Source organism: Netta rufina (assembly GCF_964035555.1).
Source record: "Netta rufina genome assembly, chromosome: 13".
Classification (NCBI taxonomy): Eukaryota; Metazoa; Chordata; class Aves; order Anseriformes; family Anatidae; genus Netta; species Netta rufina.
This window is the reverse complement of record NC_140136.1, coordinates 11510928-11529534: the sequence shown is the minus strand read 5'-3', so window position 1 is coordinate 11529534 and position 18607 is coordinate 11510928. Positions and strand designations below refer to the sequence as shown.

The window sequence follows — 18607 nt, the reverse complement described above, 5'->3', positions numbered from 1 at the left end:
TCCGAGCCCCGAGCTCGGGTTCACGGGGACCTCCCCAGCCCCTTGGGGGCTTGGAGAGGCAGCAGCAGGGGTGCAGCCCCTCCGTGGTGGTCCTGCCCGGAGCTCTGCTCTCCTCCCGCTCCACCCCTGCCCTTCTGCCCGCTGCCTTCGTCCCCTAACCCGGGCTCCCCCCCGGCGGGGCTCGGCGCTCCCCGGGCTGCCGACTTCGGGAGCGGCCGGGGCCGGGGGTGGGCTCGAGCAACAGGCGGGGAAGGGGAAAGGGGAACGCGAAGGCTGCGGGATGGGCGTCCCCGCCCTGCCCCGAGGGCTGTCACCTCCCCTCCCTTCCCCTCCCCGCTGCCGCCCCTCGCCCCCTGCCCTCCCTCAGCGCCCCCTGCCCCGTGCTCACCGCCGCGGGCCGGCCCGGGCCGAGCAGCTCCCGCGGGGCGCGGGCTCAGCGCCTCGCCATGGCCGCTGCCCGCCGCCCGCCACCGCCTTCGGGGGGCGCGGCCCGCGGGCGGGGACCGGGGGCGGCAGCGCCACCCCCACCCCTTCCTCCTCCTCCTCCTCCTTCTCCTTCTTATCCTGACCCGGGCGGGGAAGGGGCGCAGTTGGGCCCGTGAGGCAGGCGGGGTCCCTCAGGGTCCCTCAAGGTGCCTCAGGGTGTCTTAGGGTCCCTCAGGGTGCCCGCCCGGTTCGGGGCTCGCGGCGCTGAGGCAGGACGTCGAGCACCGCCTTCGTTGGCATCCGGGGTGCTGCATCGTCTTCTGGGTGTTTTGGGGGTGTTTTCTGCTGTCCTCATTCCCCAAAGTCCTTCTCTGGAGCTAACCCAGCTCCAAGGGAGCGTTCCGCTCCGCGCATACGTTGCAGTAAAGGCTCTCGTTGCAATAACGCCTCTCGCCAAGGGAACGCGTTCCAGTAGGAGAAGCAGGACCCGCTCGAAGTTTTCCCCTTTGGGTGTGTTTCGTGGCCATTCGCCCTGCAAACGCAGCTGGAAAAGCTTTCAGAGAAAAGCAGGGGGAAGGCTGGCAGAGGACTTCCCATGTTAAATACCCATGAGGAAAACACAACTGTGTGGGAGCAGCACCCCTCGCTTCTGACGGACACCGGGTCGGCCCTGCCTCACTGGGACCGGACCCTGCCCCATTTCTGAGGTGGAGATGGGGTAATCAGGCTGCAAGCATCCCTCTGAGGCTTCAGATGAAAGGAGTCACCTTTATTTGTATAGGGCCCTTTAGTGCAGCTTCTGTTCATACTTCTAAAGACCACAGCCAACAAGAGCAAGTCCCAGTGTCCCCCTCACCAGCTTTCCCCTCTCCTGCAGCTTGATTGCTTAAAGTCAGATTAATTTTAAGGCACTAAGGCAGATTTCCCCACTGATGGTGTCCCTCCCTTCCCCAGCTTCATGCCCTTCCTGGCTGCCTGGCCACCCCCAGCCCAGCAGCAGAGCAGGGGCATGCAGGATGCTCCTGCTCTGCCCAGGCAGCGTGCCTTTTGGGGGCACATCCGAACAAAAGCTGAGCCCAAACACAGGTTTTTAGGAGCAAAATCCTTCTTTCTGTGTTAGCCCAGCCAGAAGCTAGCGCAGGAAGGAAGGAGGCTGTGCCCGAAATAGGCGTTCAGCTGGTATCTGGGATCTGCGCAAGAAATGGGCCTTGTGCTGGGGCTGCCCTGTCACCTCCATGCCACTGTCCCCAAGTATCACTGGAGGGACAAGAAGCCAATGCTGCATGAATGCCAACATAGCAGTGTTTTTTTTTTTTTTGTTTTTGTTTTTTTTTTCCTCTCCCATCCAACACAACACCTTGGAGTCCCAGTGGGTTCAGAGCTGGTTTTATCAGAGGGGAAACTGCAGCTGCATTTCCAGCTCTACGAAACAGCAGCCATTGCATGCAAAAGCCCGGCTCGGCCCTGCTCCATCTATTCCACAGCACAGAGTCTGGGCTCCTCACCACCCTCCAGCAGTATGTTTGTTTACAGCAGTGTTTTTATTTCTAAAGATCTGGTCTCAGGGGGCAAAATCCCTTCTGTGCGTGGAACCAGTCCTGACTGGCGCGTTCATTGTCTTCTGCAGGCTGCAGGCAGCCTGAAACAATAGGGGTGTGCGGAAGTCCCGACAGATTTCCATTTTTGGACCATGATAAATGTGAAACCTCATAGTGACAGCTCTGAAAGTGGCCCACGTTAATTACCATCTATTTGGGAATCATTCCAGTACTCAGCCATCTCGCGCGATCCCCCACAGCCTCTCATGTCTTCCTGCATGCCGTAAGGCTAACGCTACCCCTTGGTATTGGATGAAGCCTCCAGGTTCCCCCTGGAAACTTTTCAGACGTGGCTGCAAGCTGAGAATACGGAAATCAGCATCGCAGTGACAATGGGAAGCACGCTGGGGAAGGGCAGCCTGATGGCTCCAGCTATTCAGTGTAAGAAACAAATTCAGGACCAATTTTATTATTCTGCTTCACACATAACTCAACCCAGACCTCAATTTCTCTAAATGCAGTGACATTTCCACAAAGCCTCAGCTAAGTAGAATACTTAAAGGCCTAATCCAGCAAACGAAGCCAGCTAGGCACAGAGAACATGCAACCTTGTGTTTGGGCACACCAGGGAGGGCCCATGCACTGAAATTCAGCCCAATTACTTGGTTTGGGCCAGGGATACCTGGGCTGCAGACAACTGCGTCTCATGCCTGGGGTTTTGCTGACACCTGGTGTTCTGGAAGAGATGATGCGATGATGCCCATCAGGAGTCGGAGCTAATCTTGAATTTTCGAATGAACGTGGGAACTGCAGGGGTGCATTGGGATTTCACAGACACTCTTTAATGCCTAAAGTCAAGAGGAATGCTGCACTGATGTTCTTAGCATGCTTCATGTCACTACAAACCTCATGGCATACAGTGCTTGCTTCCTAACTTCAGGAGTCAGGGGAACGGCGGAGGATAATCACAGATTTCATTTATTTTTAAATACTGCATTTCACTGCAAGGAAGAACAATCCAACAATATGATTCAACCCAAGAGATCCCTGTGCAAAGGCAGCCATCTGAGGTTAGCATCCCAGACACAGAAAAAAAAAAAAAAAACAGAACTGAAAAGTCAAGCACTTATCAAAGTGGCTTTCTTAATTACTCAGAGCACATTTATTTTTCCCATCAAAACAGGAGGAAAAACAATATGCAAGGAAGTACATTTCACACCAGTAAAAGAGGCAAATAAATTATCATGACACAAGAACAAATTTAAAGGCAGGAATGCATCAAGGAGATGACACCATAGAGCTGGACAAACCTCTGTTTGACAGTGAATATCACTGTCTGTCCCTGCTGTTGCATGGGAGTGTGGTAACAGCAAAAGGCTCTGGCGGTGGCTGCTACTGAAGATTACAAAATGGCCATCACGAGGTGCATTAAGGAGTACCACCCCAGTGATTTTATTCTCCATACAGAGTAAACCTCATTATTTATGAGGCGCAGTACTCAGTCCTTCTAAAACGATGTTGAAAATGCAGGATAAAATGGCTTTTCAAATCACAGCCTGGACCAGGGTGGACTGTAAAAGTCTGTCCACCTTGTTGCATTTCCAACAGAAGTCCTGGGAGACCAGGGGCAGAGCAGAGCCCAGTTAACACTGCTCACCTCGAAAGCTGTGAGGAACGAACTGCACTGAGGCACCTCTCTGCCTGTGGTCACAGCGCCTGTTGCACCGCACTGTTCCTCTCACGGGCACTACAAAGATTTGCATCTGCAAATTAGATATGAAAAAGCAAAACGAAAATACAGGCCACATTTGGAAAAAGCCTAATCTTAAATTCCAGTGTTTAAATCTCAGATACTTGATTACTTTAATGAATTATGGCCTAATAAGGAATTTCACCACCTTTTTTGTCTGTTGTGTTTTTTAAAGCATTTTCAGAGCGCATTCTCTACAAAACGGGTCCTACCTCTATACAACAGCATTGGTATCTCTCAGACCTCGATGCTGATCTTTAAATAAGGACAGTTCCTCCTCCAGGAGGAACACCCACTGGCTGCCCACATACCACAAAGATTAAATATTTACAGTACAAGCACATAAGAAAACTTTATAACACAAGTTAATAAATAATGAGAATGACATGCTCTCCTGCAACACAAACTGGCATTCTGCACATGCAAGGAGCTGCCATGGTTTGTCTCCTCTGCAGAGCAGAAAACTCAGTGCTTGGGATCTTCTCCCTCCAGTTCAGCAGCATTCACGGCCAGGCAATGCACAAGCTTGAAGAATCCATTATGTAGTCTAAATTGCGGCATTTCAAGCTAATTTATCCTTCCCTTCACCTCAAAGGGAAGCCACTAGTGAAGCAGCCATCCAAAAATCCAACAAAGCTCTGGAAAACCCCACAGGAAAGTAGGCAGTGGTGCATATCTTCTCACATATAATAGTCAGTTTTCTTACAAATTGCTTTACACTTTAGTACTTCAAGTTTTCTCACTGAAATTTATGGCAATAGCAGGCTGTGTTATTGCAGCACAAACATTGATCATTGTTGGACAATGATTTGAAATCACCAAAGTTCTGAAGATTTTACTATGACACTGAGACAATTCCTGCATGCAGAGAAGCCCACTACGAAGCAAATATTTTTTTTTCTTCTTCTTCTTAAAAATCATAGAGGTATTTCACACAGAGCTATATACAATTTTCAAACAGCTTGTTCCAGTGCATTTGTAACAGCATCAACAGTTTACAGTTTTGTAAAAATGTTACATCCTCTCCTGGAGGATGTTCGTTCTTTTATTGGAACATCCTGTAGGTGTTGTAATCTTGATTAAAGATAATGAAATATTCTGCTGGTTTTCTGAAAGCATGAGCAGATGCATCTCATCATCCTGAAGAGAGATTCAGTGTTGGTACACGAAGAACGTTGCCTGCTCAGCAGCAATTCTTTAGTCTTTTTGTTCTTCTGTACAGTAAAAGCTTACAAGAAACAAAACACACGTAAGTGCTCACACTTGGTTCAGTGCAACGAAAGAAGACGTTATAATTACAGTCTTTAGCTGGAGGAATTTTGGTTTCCTGCGTTCTTCAGAATCTCCTTTTTTTTTTTAGTGCAATTTTTGAGGTCAATGGAAAACGGAAAGCAACTCCTAGTCAGGTAATGTCTTTTCTTTGCTAGTAGAAGGAGAAACACAGTCTTGGGTCTTGGCTTGTCAAATCTGCAGCGAGGCCTTTGGGCACCAGATTCTCCCACAGCCTGTAATGACAGCAAGCGTGTTACTGTAGGGTTTGGCGTGGTGGGCCAGGAGGTGGCATGCCCAACACAGTGGCTGACTCAAAGAGGCAGCTTTAGGTTTTTATCAAAGCCGGTCTGACGGTGAGACAAGAGCAAGGTGTGGCTGTATCTTAGCGACACAGCAGCAACCCAGCAGCTTCCTGCCTCCTGAAACGGACTCACTGAACTATCCTGGGAGAAAGATTACGGCTTTGAAAGGTCCTCAGGCCACTGGGATTTCAAGAAGGGAAAGAAAATCTGAGTTACACAAGCAACTTGGATTATGTGCGACACCCTCCTTCATCTGCCTCATTTGTTGGAGTCTACCCCAACGCTGCCTGGACCAGGCCCTTAACTTGTGGAGCAGAGTGCTCCATGGAGCCAGAGGGGCTGCGTGCTGTGCTGCACCACGCTGAGCAAGAACACGGGGGCCCCAAGCTCCAGCTGGAACCAGACATACTTCTCAGTGGTTGCTCTGCGGGTGCTCTCACTGCTGGGGAAGACAGAAGCTGGTTTTGGGTCAAAGACACAGCTTAGATATGAGCAGATACTTGACTTTGGGACCTGTGTTACCAAAAATTATCAGAGGCACTCTGAGAAGAGTGACTTTTCCATTGAGTGATGGATGAATGGGTGTCTCTCACAAGAGGCTTCTAGTGGAGTTTGATACGCATGGTTTGGAGAAGCAATGACAAAGAGCGAGTATCTGCAAGATATGGATCCCAGGACAGAGGTTGGGACAGGGCAGGGAAATATTTTGGAAGTGAAACCAGACATAACTGGAGAAAGAAAACTTACAGGGGAATTACACAAGTGGGTCATTATTATTGCCTCATATAAAGCCTTGCAGTCCTTTTGACCCAACGTGCAGCCACAACCCCCTGTGATACCTGCTCACCTTATGAACTGAATTTCCGGGCACTTGACAAGTTCCTCTGACAGCTTCACGGCTCCACGGGCACCAATGCGATTTTTCTCCAGACTATTTTAAAAGCAAAATGTTTTAAAAAGCAAAATGACATTAAGAGCAGAAAACAGCAGAACAATCACTGACTCCTTCTCCTGTCCCAGAAGCCACACTTTTGTACAAGGGCAGCAATGCTTCACAACCAACATCATCTTCACCTTGATGCCCATGGCCCTATTTATACAAGAAGCATGTACTGCTCCCCATGACCTCCTACTAGCAACAGGCCTTGTAAGAGCTCCCTTGCCTATGGGGTGCTCTAACAGATCCCACCATGAGCTTGGTGCCAAAAAATGCTAGAAATAATTTTTCCTACCTCAAAAACAACCTTACTGCTTGTACCTGTAAAACAGCCAGGACACCTCTACCGGGTAGTTTCCCTGCCCAGGACAAACAAGACTCGGTCCTGATCCAGTGATCCACAAGCTATTATTTCTATATAGCTGAGAGATGGAAGACACAGACCATGTGTTGAGGATGACCAGGGGGAAGAAAGCTCCAAGAACAGTTCTTGAGCAGGAGACAAATCTCTCCCATGGAATAGGGCTGTGATGCCACTTGGCCAGCATGTGAACAGGTACCATCAAACCCAGCTGCTGGTTGCACCACAGTTCCAGCGCAAGAGCTGCAGGCTCTCTGAGCATGGTAACTATCTAGACCACCCAAAGCACTGAAGAGAAATAAAAGCCTCCAAGAAGCTCACCTGAGGCTATTGAATGATATGACTCATGCCCCAGAGATACCATTTTGTCTTTCAGGACTCGAACAGGAGGCCTGGGCAGACTAGATTCTTCTCAGATATCTCCACAGCCAGAAAATACCCTAAATTAAGCAAGAGGTGCTTCAACAGCACTTTCTCTGTGTATCACCCAAGCAAGACTGTCCCAGTGTATACAGCAGGCTAAGTCAGCATCTGAATTCTGTATTTGAATTGCAGAAGCATGTCTGTCTGTCTGTTGTTCCTAGCATACATCCCACAGGAGTACTGTAGTTGAAGGCTCAATGACACAAATACCGGTCTTCCTGGTGTTGCTCTTGGGGCTGTACTCACTCTAACATCTTCAGCTTTTCCATCCCTGGGAGGGCACTGGCCAGCTCCTGGGCTCCTCCATCCCCAAGGGAATTCCAAGACAATCTAAGATAGACAAGAAACCCCAGCAGGTGAGTCAGCCAAACCCAACCAACGGTGAACACAAGGGGAACAACATTAGTGCTATGCTACAAGCCTCTCACAGACTTGACCATTTACAAGAGGTTATTACTGTCTTATCATGGTACGTAAAAGTTCCCCTACTCTACAAAGATTAATTTTGAGGGGTTTCCTCAGTTTCACCACATATTTCCGTGTGTGATACAACACTCTGGAACTCCAGAATTTCTGTATGGCGTGTAGGACCCAAAAAAAGAAAGGCAAGACAGAATCCAGTCCAAGAATAGGGGCCCTCTACCAAATAACTTCATGGACTGTTCTGGGATTTCACGGGTGTCAGCATACTGTCATGCATACTGCTTTACTCCTCCTATTATTCCACTAGATTATGTGGTGTTAGCACCAGAATTCACCTCTCTTGGGACTGGTAATAAAATCCTGTGATCTCCACACAAATACCTTCTGGGGGAGGAAGGGGAAAGTCTGGTGGGCTTATGACCCATGCACCACTTTATTCAAACCTTTCACAAATACTTGCAGAACTGCGGCACATCAGAATAGCATGAGAGTCAAGTGTCACCCAGCTGGCCACAGCAAAGATGTCTGGAGAGCCTGGTAGAGGAGTGACTTCTAGGAGTTGGTGGTACCACCTGCTCATCTGCAGGCTGAATTTATTTTGCTTTGAGCTCTCAGTCTCTACAATTACATAGAAAAGCTCCTGCTCTGCTCTGAGAGCCAGCTGTGGCCATCTTTTTTAAAAATGGAGACAAGACTTGGCCATGAAGAACAAGACAAGGAATTTGTCCTGCCCCTCGGAGCAGATGCTAGAAGACAAAGGATAATGGGAAAAGTTTGAAGATAAGTGTTTTCCTCCATATTCTGTTCAGCTCTTCGCACTTCACTTCCAATAAAGTGCAAGCTATACCTGTGATTTTTTGCATTGAATTTAGTCAGTTGATAAATCACTAGCAAATTTATCACTAAAAAGTACCGTAGTGGTAAGCATCAATAAATGTGTAGCAGGATCAGAAGTGTTCTGCAGGTAACAGTAAGAGCAGACATCAATACAAGCGTCACCAGCATGTTGCAGGACCTCCCCATCCACTTCCATACTCACATTATTTCCTCCATGGCAGGGCATTGTTGGAAGGCGCAAGAAAGTGATTTTGAAGAATCGTCAGTGATTCCACAGAGTTTCAAGCTGAAGCAGGGGAGAAAGAAACAAAATAAAAACAAAACAAAAAAAAAAAAAAAAAAGAGAGCACAAAGTGCTGGTTTCAGAACTGGTGGGAATACAACACCAGCACCATCTGCTGTGATGCTACAAAGAAAGCCAACCACAATCTGCCCCAGGAGCATTCAGTGTCCTGGTACTCACTCAATCTTCCGGAGGTGTTCCAAGCGTGGCAGTCCCTCAGACAGGGCATGGATACTCCCTTCCCCGAGGTCATTTTCTGATAAACTGTAAGAATAATGGAGAAGCTTTAAGTGGCAGCAGAGAAAGCAGCTGCTGTCAGAGAAGACCCACCACCAACATGCAACTAGGTGTATTAGTAAATCAGTTACTAGTACCCAGACTAAGTGAGGACTCTAGACAGCAACGACAGGCCAGACATGTCAACTCAGGGTCAGTTCCCTGCTTGGTAAAATGGGAATGACAGCCTTGCTCTACCTTACAAACCTAAATCCATTCACCAGTTAATTTATTGCAGGGAGTAATGCAGGTTATACCTGTGGCTGAGATAGACACATCTGCAGCACATCATGAGATGCACGTGAAACTGGAAACAAGAGGTTATACTACAGTTAGTGACTGGCGTGCCTCTCGAGGAAATGACGGTAAGCTTGTACGTCAAAGGGAGAATGGGAAGAAGACATGGGTCTCAAAAGCTCAGGAGCAGCAGTAACTGCTTTCCAGCCTTCACCAGGGTGTGCTGCTCCATTCCTGTTTACCAGCATGAGCCATGGCAATACCTACCCTGCTCTACCATATCTCACACTCAAATTACCCACATCTTAATTAATTTTGTTATTTAACCATATACAGATAACAAAGAACTGTGGCATCAAGGATGCAGGTGGAGTAGTTAATTCATATCGCCTCCGTTCTTTCAGTTTCATATTTAGAAGCTCTATCAGTCCTCAGGTTACTGCAGAAAATAGTTTAAAGGCACATAGCTACAAAAGGCCCAGCAGAACTTCAAACAACGTTTCCTCTCACCCGAAGAAACAGGTCTAGGAGGGGTGGAGGAGTGGCCTTCCACGGGACCATTCTGCGCAGGGAAAGAGCCTAGATAACAGCCCCAGGCCAGAGAGCTGAAACACCTCCCACCTGCAGTTTGATACCAGTCCATACATTTGGCACCACCCCGAGTAGTCCTGCCATGACTTACCTTATCTCTTCCAACAGCCCGCATGCCACCAGGGCTCTGGCCAGCTCTGTCCCTCCTGTTGGCCCAATGTTATTTTTCTGTAAGCTAGCAAAAGAAACACAAGCATTTGAGGATTATTTTAGAATAAAACTGTAACAAAAGCTCGTATGTAACTTGCCAAGAAGAAAGGTGCAACATCTTTTTAATCATCTCACATGTTCCCAGGACATCCTGCTTTCCTTGAGTAGAGGCTGATACTTACTGCAGGATCTTCAGGCTGCTCATGTGAGGCAGACAGAGGGCAAGTTTCACTGCTACCCCATCTCCAAAAACATTCCTTGATAGTCTGGAAGGGGCAGAAACAAAATGTTACTTACTGGCAGTGAGATACGGGGCCTCATTCCTCACCCATCTGTCACCAACCCATATCCGTGACCCCCATTCCTCACCCACATGTGCATGGGACTGCACTGAAAGGAGCTAATGTCCGCAATCCAAAGGACACCGAGGGTGGGCAGAAATAACAATGAAGTTTTGTAATCCTACAGCAGAAGTTAAATAGTGAAGTAAAATATGCTGTACTCACACTGTGGTGATGCTTCTGGATATCACCTTAATGGTACGACAGCCAGAAAGTTAAACAACTCCTATTTTCTGTTCCTCATCTATGCTGTAAGACTTGTCTGCAGCCAACCTTCCTCATCTCACTATCTAGGCAAGCATAGGAGAGACTGCTGCCCACCAACATGTGGAGAGATTCGATCAGTCCCTGGCAGCAGAAGGTGCCATCCTGTCTGTCTGCAAGCCATCAGAGCAAGATGCAATTCCACATTTTGGAAACGTCATTTCCTCCTGCATCCATTGACTTACACTTCTCAGGACTACGCTGATCTCCTTTACTAACTGGGCTGTTGTAGTGGGTTTATGTGGCAAGGTTTTGGTAGCAGGAAGCCATAGGGGTGGCTTCTGTGAGAAAAATCTAGAAGCTGCCGCATTTTAGATAAGGAGGGACCCCACGGGGAGCAGGGGCAGAGAGTGACCGAGAAGGAACAGCAGAGACAAAGTGCTACAGACTGACTGCAACCCCCATTCCCCTGTTCCCTTGTGCCACTCAGAGGGAGGAGGTAGAAGAGGGCAGAAGGGGGGAAGGCATTTTTGGTTTCTTTCCTTCGTTTCTCGCTTCTCTAGCTTGTTAGTAATAGGTAATAAATTTCTCTAATCTCCCCATGCTGAGTCTCTTTTGCCTGTCACGATACTTGTTGAGTGATCTCCTTGTCCTTATCTCAACCCTTGAGCCCTTTGTGTTGTATTTTCTCCCCCTTCAAGAAGGGGATTGAGACAGCGGCCAGGTGGAACTTGGCTGCCCACCCGAGTAAAACCACCACAGCTGTCCTGAGCTGGAATTATACCGAAATTGCACTTTGTAATGTGTCCTTAGTCCAGAATGTTGTAATCTGAAAGTTATTTTAATAGCTTCAGCATTTTAATTGGAACAGAATAGTTTCTTCTGATTTGTTCTGTTTAAATTTTCTTATTTGTTTAATATGTCAGGGTATATTTGTTCTATAAAGTGGTCTGAAATGGAATGACTGACAATAAATATGGCTGATAAAAGCCTTTATCTGTCATCTTCCATCCATTTTTGTAGCCATAGAGATTAAAGCTGATTTCTTAGGCAAAAAACGCACTGCACAGTCCATATGCCTATGATACTTGCTGTCAAACTGCAGATCCAGCTCTTCTCCACTGATACAGTTTGTACAGTTCTTGGGAATCTCCAAGATATTGCAGTGAACATGAAATCCCCAAACAGCCAGCACCACACATTCCTGTCCTATTCAACTGTGAGTTTTTACCCTGCTTTCACAAGAATCAATACTAAAATTGACTTTAGCTTTACTGGAGACAGAATAGATTTGGTTTCTATGCCTTGCTGTTCGCCCTACCTCCTGATGGTACATTGGAAATTACATACTTACAGTAACTCCTCGATGTGCTTGCAACAGGCAAGAGCTTCCATCAGCTTTTCCCCTCCAGCAGGACTAGAACTATTCCCTGAAAGGCTAAAATAAGCATGAAAGATTCAGTGACTGAACAAGAACCAGAATGTACCCGCTTAAGATACTTCATTGTGATCTGGTGTAAGGGAAGACCTGGATCACTGCAGTGATGGGCTACCTGGGGCTGCAGTGGTATATCCCCATAAATCTCTGGAAAATGGCCTGGGGATTTGTCATGTGTTTATCTCACCTACCGAGTCTCTCCTGCCTCGGCAGACACTGGGAGGAAGGAGCAGTTTTTTCTCTTCCAGAGGGAATTTGGAATTCCTGGTTGTTGTTCAAGTCATTATAAGGTTTTTACTTTCAAAAAAGTTCAAGGCATACTCCAGAGCTGAGCCTAAAATACAACCTGGTTGCTCTCATATCTGTTCCCTCTTAGGAAAGACTGTTTGAATCCACGTCTCTGAGAGCCTTGTCTGAACACAGTAGAAGCCATATCAGTCTGAAGACAGCCCTGATGAATCTTCAATTTCACCTCTACTTCCACCAGGAAAAGAAAAGCAGTGTAGCAACACTGGTGGACACCACTCTGGGAACCTTACACAGCCCAAGGGAGAACGCTGCATAGATCTGAGACTTGTAAGATTCCCCATGAGCTTGTGTATTTACTTTCCAGGACACAAGGACACAACTCTCTGTTCAAGCAAAGGCCAACAAGTACTGAAGGCTTCCCACACAGGCTTTCCCACCAACTGCAGCAATATCCCAAAATCACTGCAAACAAAGTGACTCACTCGATTCTCTTCAGGTTTTGCATTTCCAGCAGGACAGTGGCTATATTTATCAGGCCTGGATCTCCAATCTTGTTGTGGGCTAGACTTTAAAGAGGAGAAAAAAGGCTGTGTTGCAAAGGAAAATCCCAAGCATCACAGTATGACATCTTATTTAATGTCTCCCATCTGCTGGATTATAGCTCTGACTTTGACAGGAGAATAAAAGAGCTGCTTGTCTTAACTCTCTCATGAAAGACTTGAAGCTGTTAATGAGGCATTAAAAATTACAAACAGCAATCAAAATCGCTAAATCTTGTTAATGGGTGGAAAATTACTTCAGCCAGAATCCCAAAACACAGCTGGTTGTAATCTTCCAAACCACTACGGTAGAGGAGGAACAGGACCTGGTAGAAAGAAGGGGGTCAAAAAAGCAGAGCAAGCCTGGGATTGGCTCTAGATTCAGATATTTTCAGAACAGGGAACTGCTTGGTTTGAGGTTCTCTCAGGAGAAAAGGTGGACTCCGGCCCTCTTCTAAACAGGGTTTTCAGAAAATATTTAAACCCAGATGCTCAATTTAATACATTTTCTATGTAACTGCAGCAGAATGACATTAGACCAAACTCTCACCTTCCCAACATCAGGCTCTGATTTATCTCAAACCGCAGCTACCTCATACATGAGCGTTTTGTAACCTCTCTGCTTTCACTATGTCGTGTATGAGCACATCTGGATCTCTCCAAATGTTGTCACTAGGGGTCACCACTCTGCTGATGTGAGATTGTAAGACAGAACTTACTTGATTTCTTCCATGCCGTGCATGTTCCTCAAGGCTTCTGCGAGTCTGGAGCAACCATCATTACCGATACTGTTATGGTTCAAGCTGGAAAGGACATCCCCAGGAGAAAGGACATTAAGCTCATGTTATTCAATATCAGAAGATGGGCTAGAGGTGAGCTGCAGTCACATACTTACATTAGCCTTTTCAGAGATGGCATTTTACAGAGGCCCAGCACAAGCATAGGAATAGCAGCATCACTGAGTTTCATGTGGCCCAGGCTAAACGACAAAATTACACAGGAACAACTAATTACCCACGGGCAGCTATGAAAGCATTTAGAACAGAAGAGAGCAGTACAAGGGCGAAGAGAAATGGGAGTGTATTCTAATCCTTGTGAGTAGTTTTCAATTTTGTTCCCTAAAGCAATTCTACTGGATGCTTTTGGATGCTCATAAAACACCAAGAATCCTAAACCTCTGGAGCAGGGTGCCACCGTGCGCACAATATGGCAAAGCCCTTGTGGTCCAGGGGCGCTTTGTAACAGAATGATGCCTCACATGTAGGTGCCTGGAAAAGCCACTTCTGCATGCAGGCCACCAGATCATCCTTCAGGAGCAAACTGTTAGCTCTGGAACTGCCACACTGGAATCACTGCCTCCCAGCAAATACCAGCTACCAAAACACTTGATTTCTTCACTCAACATTCCTTGCCCCAGACCACTGATCTCTGTTTCTCCTATCCATCCTTCATTGCAAATAAAAAGGTGTTGTTGCTTTTTCCCTATCTGAAGTCCTCTAGCCATAAGGAAAACTACGTCTGTACATAGTACAAACAGGAGAGTTTAACTAAAGCTTTGAGAAAGACCTGGCAGACACTGGACAGCCTGGTACACTCACCTGAGCTCTTCAATGGCCTGGCACTTCTGCAAGCCTGTGATCAAGTAATCAATCCCAGTTGGCATAATACTGCAAGAGGTCAGCCTGCGAAATAGCAAAGATTAGATAAGGTCTTTTTCACTCAGGACAGTGAAAAAGGGCAGTTTACCTCTTCACTGACAGGCCTGCCGTCCCATTCCAAACTGGCCAGCAGAGGGACCAGTATCAGGGACCAATGAGTTTGGAGAGAATTTCACATCTCCAGTGTACGGGACTATAGGAGTGGGTAGTTCAGAGAGATCTCTAAGACTCAGGATATACATGTGCAGACCGCCTCTGGGCTAACCAATCCCCCCAGCATTCTACTGGACAGAGGTACCCTTTATAAGCTTGCCTCTCATTTATGAACTTGCAGCTGACAGTTGAAGAGGGCTGTGAAAAGGACTGAGTGATACTCATACCAGAAAAATCTTTTACATAGTAGGGCAGTATAAAATTATGTACAACGTAAACAAAAGCCAAGGTCTCCATCTCAAGTCACTTTCATTTGCCAAAAGGAAAAGAGGAAAACCTCGAAACATGCAAGTGATGGCTCTACAACCACCTACAACACAGGCTATACAGAGCTGTTGAGTTCACAAGCTAGACATAGCGCAGCAGAGATCACAAAGCTCATGGCCATATTCCAGACAAAGCGATTCAGAGAGCATCAGGGTCAGAGGCACAGGGCTGAGCAAACCATAAAGCATAAAGAAGCGACCACAGATGGGGACATACTCAAACTTCTTCAGCTTTGGAAGAGGTAGCAAAACTGTGACTAGAATTTTTGTGTCATCATCGTGGAGCTCAACATGAGACCATCTGCAAGAACAGAACAACAGATCTGAGCTGATGATCCACTGGTGACAAAAGGTTTGTACCAAGCCTACAGCTAAAGCACCCCAGTGCTGGGACACTCAAGAATTGTCAAGATATTGACACTTGACAAGGTCCCAGTGTAGCTCCCAGTCATGATGGGAGAGCACAGATTAGTTGGTTACAGGGGAGATTTAGATGCCTTCATGGGATACCCCAGGAAACCATTAGGTTTATGGGTCTTTTCTGTTTTCCATTCAAACACTCAAGGTAGGGGATCCAGAGGGTAGGGACTGTTACCTTGCACTGGCCTCTCCCCGACCCACTGTGTGCCCTCACAAGCAGAAAAAGAAAAGCTACTCTCTTCCCCCAAAAATCATCTGTGATGCCTGGCAACTCACCTTAGTTCCTGAAGCTGGATGCATTTTTCAAGAACCCTTTGATAGAAGCAGGCACGCTTGATTTCTGGCTCATGCAGATTCAATCTGCAGGTTACAAACACACACAAGTTAACAGTGATGATCAGCAATTCCCATTGCTATACACAGCCTTCCCACTGCAGTAGCTGGTGCCCTTTATGGCCAAGCTTAGGAACAGATCGGGGCTTGGGAAATGCCATCTCCAGACTCTCCTGTGTCTTGTCTACACCACAGTCTAGCACAGTGAAACACAGCCCTCCCCAACAGCACAAGATCAGTGCTGCCTTCTTCAGCTACACAAAGGGAAGAAGACACTGATGCTGTTCTTTCTCTATGAGTTCATGCAGAAGCCAGCATGTTGTAATGGTCTCTGAAGTGCTCAAGTCTTCTGAGCAAGCACCCCTGGTCCTGCAGGGAAGATAGGAAGATTTTTATAGCCTTAGGTAGTTCCAGTATGGGTGTCCTGCAAATCACATGTGCACGAATAAGGTTCCTCTGCCTTTCAGAACACCACAGAGGTGTTCTGAAACCACAGAGGTGTTCTGAAACTGAACGTATGGAGATGAGAGCCTCAGACACTCCGAAGATGTTTTTCATCCCATGGTGAACAGCAGAACAAGTGGAAAATGACAAATAGATGCTTTCTCACCTGCTAACGACTGATTCCACCTTCTCCAGGCAGCACGGGAACCTTACGCCTAATTGGAAGAGGCTTTTATCTTTACATACCCTGGAAGATAGAGATTAGAGAACATCAGAAACCTGTGCACGCTTGAGGGAGTAAATGATGTTTTAAAGAAGAAAAACAGAGCACGGGATGGGACAAGACTATGCTGCTATGTGAATGCCAACCATACATTTCTGAACAGGTTTGCAATGTTTAAACTAAAAAAAAACAGCCTCTAATTGTAGATGAGCCAGTCCACGGGCAGCATAGGTCACAGAGCTGCTTCCTATGGCCCTGTTCTGTGACTGAATCCTTTGATGTTCAAGTACAGCACAAGCTCGGTCAGCAGCTTTTTCTGCTATGGGGAGAGCACACCTCTGCTGCATGAATTCTCTGTGCCCAATACAGACTACATACCTGGGCATCCTCTCTCCCAAGGGAGACCAAGAACAGGGTCTCCTTTCCACTGAACCTCTAAGCTGTGTGACCACAAACTTTGTAAGAACTTCAACCTTCCAGGCATTTGGGTCTAAGTCAACTTAAGGTGGTTAATGGCTTACAAATGCACTAGAGTCAGAGCATAGAGAACAAGAGTAAGCTGAAGTGCTGGCTTCAATACTGTTTCTTTACAAGTCCCAGGCTAACTTAAAATATCTAAAAGATACCAGAACTTGAGGTGCTACTTACGTGATCGCAGTAATGTTTCCACAGGCCTGGACAGCCAGCTCAAGAAGGTTTGTGACACTTTTTTTACATACCCATGGCTCTTTTATGCTGTAAAGCACAAAACAGACAGCTCTGCTTTATTCACATGCACAGATCCTTCTCTGCCTCCGTCAGCTGAGTGCTCAGCAGTCTAATATACACAGCAGGGACTCTTTGCTCATCAAAGTAATGTCTACATAGGAAATAGGATGCAAACGGAGAACAAAGGAGAAGCAGCCCCTGTGGAAGAGGATGCAAACTTCTCTTCTGTATGCCTACCACTGACAGCAATGAGAAGGAGCCTGGCCCTTGTGGCTCTAAAAAAAAAAACATTTTGGGAGAAGTAAAGAACATTTTTATCCAGCTGAACTGTAGGATGCTCTAGTGAGGTTTGGTTAAGACCACGGTATGAAAGTGTTCACACAGAATTAGAGCCCTTCTTTGTAAGGCAGGTAAAAGTCTACAAAGACTGCACAGTTTATGGCCACAGCTTTACATGATGCTTAGTAATGAATCAAGGAGATAAAGCTGAAATACCAACAACTTCGAGTCATTCATGGGAATTTCTCAGGCAAACACTACCTGCCTCTTGAAGAAGTACAGTTCACTGTTACTTTTGATGAAAGCACATCTTAGATTATCAGACCAGCTCCATATTAATATCTAAAACAGCACAGGGACACTGTACCTGATTTTTAGAGGACCTGAAGTTTTCCTCAATGAATGTAAAAGCCTCTCTGCAGCATGCACTGTCAGGTTGTTATTTGAGGATCTAGAAAAAAAAAGATCATTATAATGAACAGCTTGCAAACAAGCCCAGTGGGTCCAAGCAGGTTTTTCATCAGCCATTAACTCACATGTATTCTGTCAGACTGGTGCACTTTTCCAGGACTAGCCATAGGTTTTCCAAGTGCTCTGGCTGAAAGTTGCACTCTGTGAGGCTGAAAGGATGCAAAAGAGAATGGTCTTAGTTCCTTATGAACAATTCGGACTTTCTGACCCAGAAATCTCAGGTAGCACAACCATTACTCACATACAAAGAAGGATCATACCAAAACCTCAAATGCCTCACAGGACTTCCAAAACAATTCTGGCAACACTTCAAAAATATCTGTTGCATGTTCTGACACAGGGACCTCCATAACATGCATCCTAATGGTGCAGCTTTTTGTAGCACCCTGTCCTGTGACTGAACCCACTGACTGTAGTGACACCAAGCACATACACACCACAGAACACCCTAAGATTGTGGTCATCCAGACAAGAGACCTTCCCAGAGGGCACCATAGGTCCTTTCTGATGCACACTCCTTGCTTCCTTCACTGGAGAAAGCAAAGCATGCAGTGGGGTGGGATAGCTGGGTCTCACCCCAATCTAACAACCAAGGTGACAACTGAATAAGAGCTGTGAAGGCAGACGAGGCTGTGTGACACCTTCAGCAGGCTATGGAGATGAGGAACAGTCATTGGGAAGCAATAAGAGAAGGGGATGCGGGACTCTCCCTAAACAAACAAGACAGCGTTTTTGTCAAATAAATCACCAAAGAAAAAGTCTGTATTGTTTACCTCAAAATCTTTCTTGGGTCATCTCTGCTTGTCAGTTTCATGAGTAAAGTTGCTTTGGAGCACAAACTGCACAGAGAAGAAGACATGCGAGTAGATGATTTGGAGAGAAAACGATTATTTTCCCTGTGGTCAGAATTTAGCAGTACATTCAACTGCACAAAGCAACACAGCACAGCAGTGACACAGTGACCTAGGCCAGCTCACCTCTCAGTATGATAAATCAACCCAGGGGAATATTTCGA

General features: G+C 46.7%; 2 protein-coding genes across 2 annotated transcripts in view; both read right to left on the bottom strand.

Moving 5' to 3' along the window:
• The window catches only part of CPNE2 (copine 2), a 53159-nt gene extending 52701 nt beyond the window's left edge, over positions 1-458 (bottom strand). Inside the window, exon 1 of the mRNA XM_084294599.1 lies at positions 389-458. The gene's annotated coding sequence lies outside the window, so the exon portion shown is untranslated. The remainder of the gene's footprint in view (positions 1-388) is intronic.
• Positions 459-3059: 2601 nt separating this feature from the next.
• The window catches only part of NLRC5 (NLR family CARD domain containing 5), a 48214-nt gene continuing 32666 nt past the window's right edge, over positions 3060-18607 (bottom strand). The window contains exons 30-48 of the mRNA XM_084294733.1: positions 18366-18431; positions 17658-17741; positions 17489-17572; positions 16783-16869; positions 16078-16158; positions 15411-15494; positions 14932-15015; positions 14176-14259; positions 13473-13556; positions 13297-13380; positions 12521-12604; positions 11706-11789; positions 9989-10072; positions 9748-9831; positions 8733-8816; positions 8472-8555; positions 7256-7339; positions 6136-6219; positions 3060-5219 (exon numbers count right to left, since the gene is read on the bottom strand). Of these exons, the coding sequence (XP_084150859.1) occupies positions 5138-5219; positions 6136-6219; positions 7256-7339; positions 8472-8555; positions 8733-8816; positions 9748-9831; positions 9989-10072; positions 11706-11789; positions 12521-12604; positions 13297-13380; positions 13473-13556; positions 14176-14259; positions 14932-15015; positions 15411-15494; positions 16078-16158; positions 16783-16869; positions 17489-17572; positions 17658-17741; positions 18366-18431 (1576 nt within the window). The 3' untranslated portion in view covers positions 3060-5137. The remainder of the gene's footprint in view (positions 5220-6135; positions 6220-7255; positions 7340-8471; positions 8556-8732; positions 8817-9747; positions 9832-9988; positions 10073-11705; positions 11790-12520; positions 12605-13296; positions 13381-13472; positions 13557-14175; positions 14260-14931; positions 15016-15410; positions 15495-16077; positions 16159-16782; positions 16870-17488; positions 17573-17657; positions 17742-18365; positions 18432-18607) is intronic.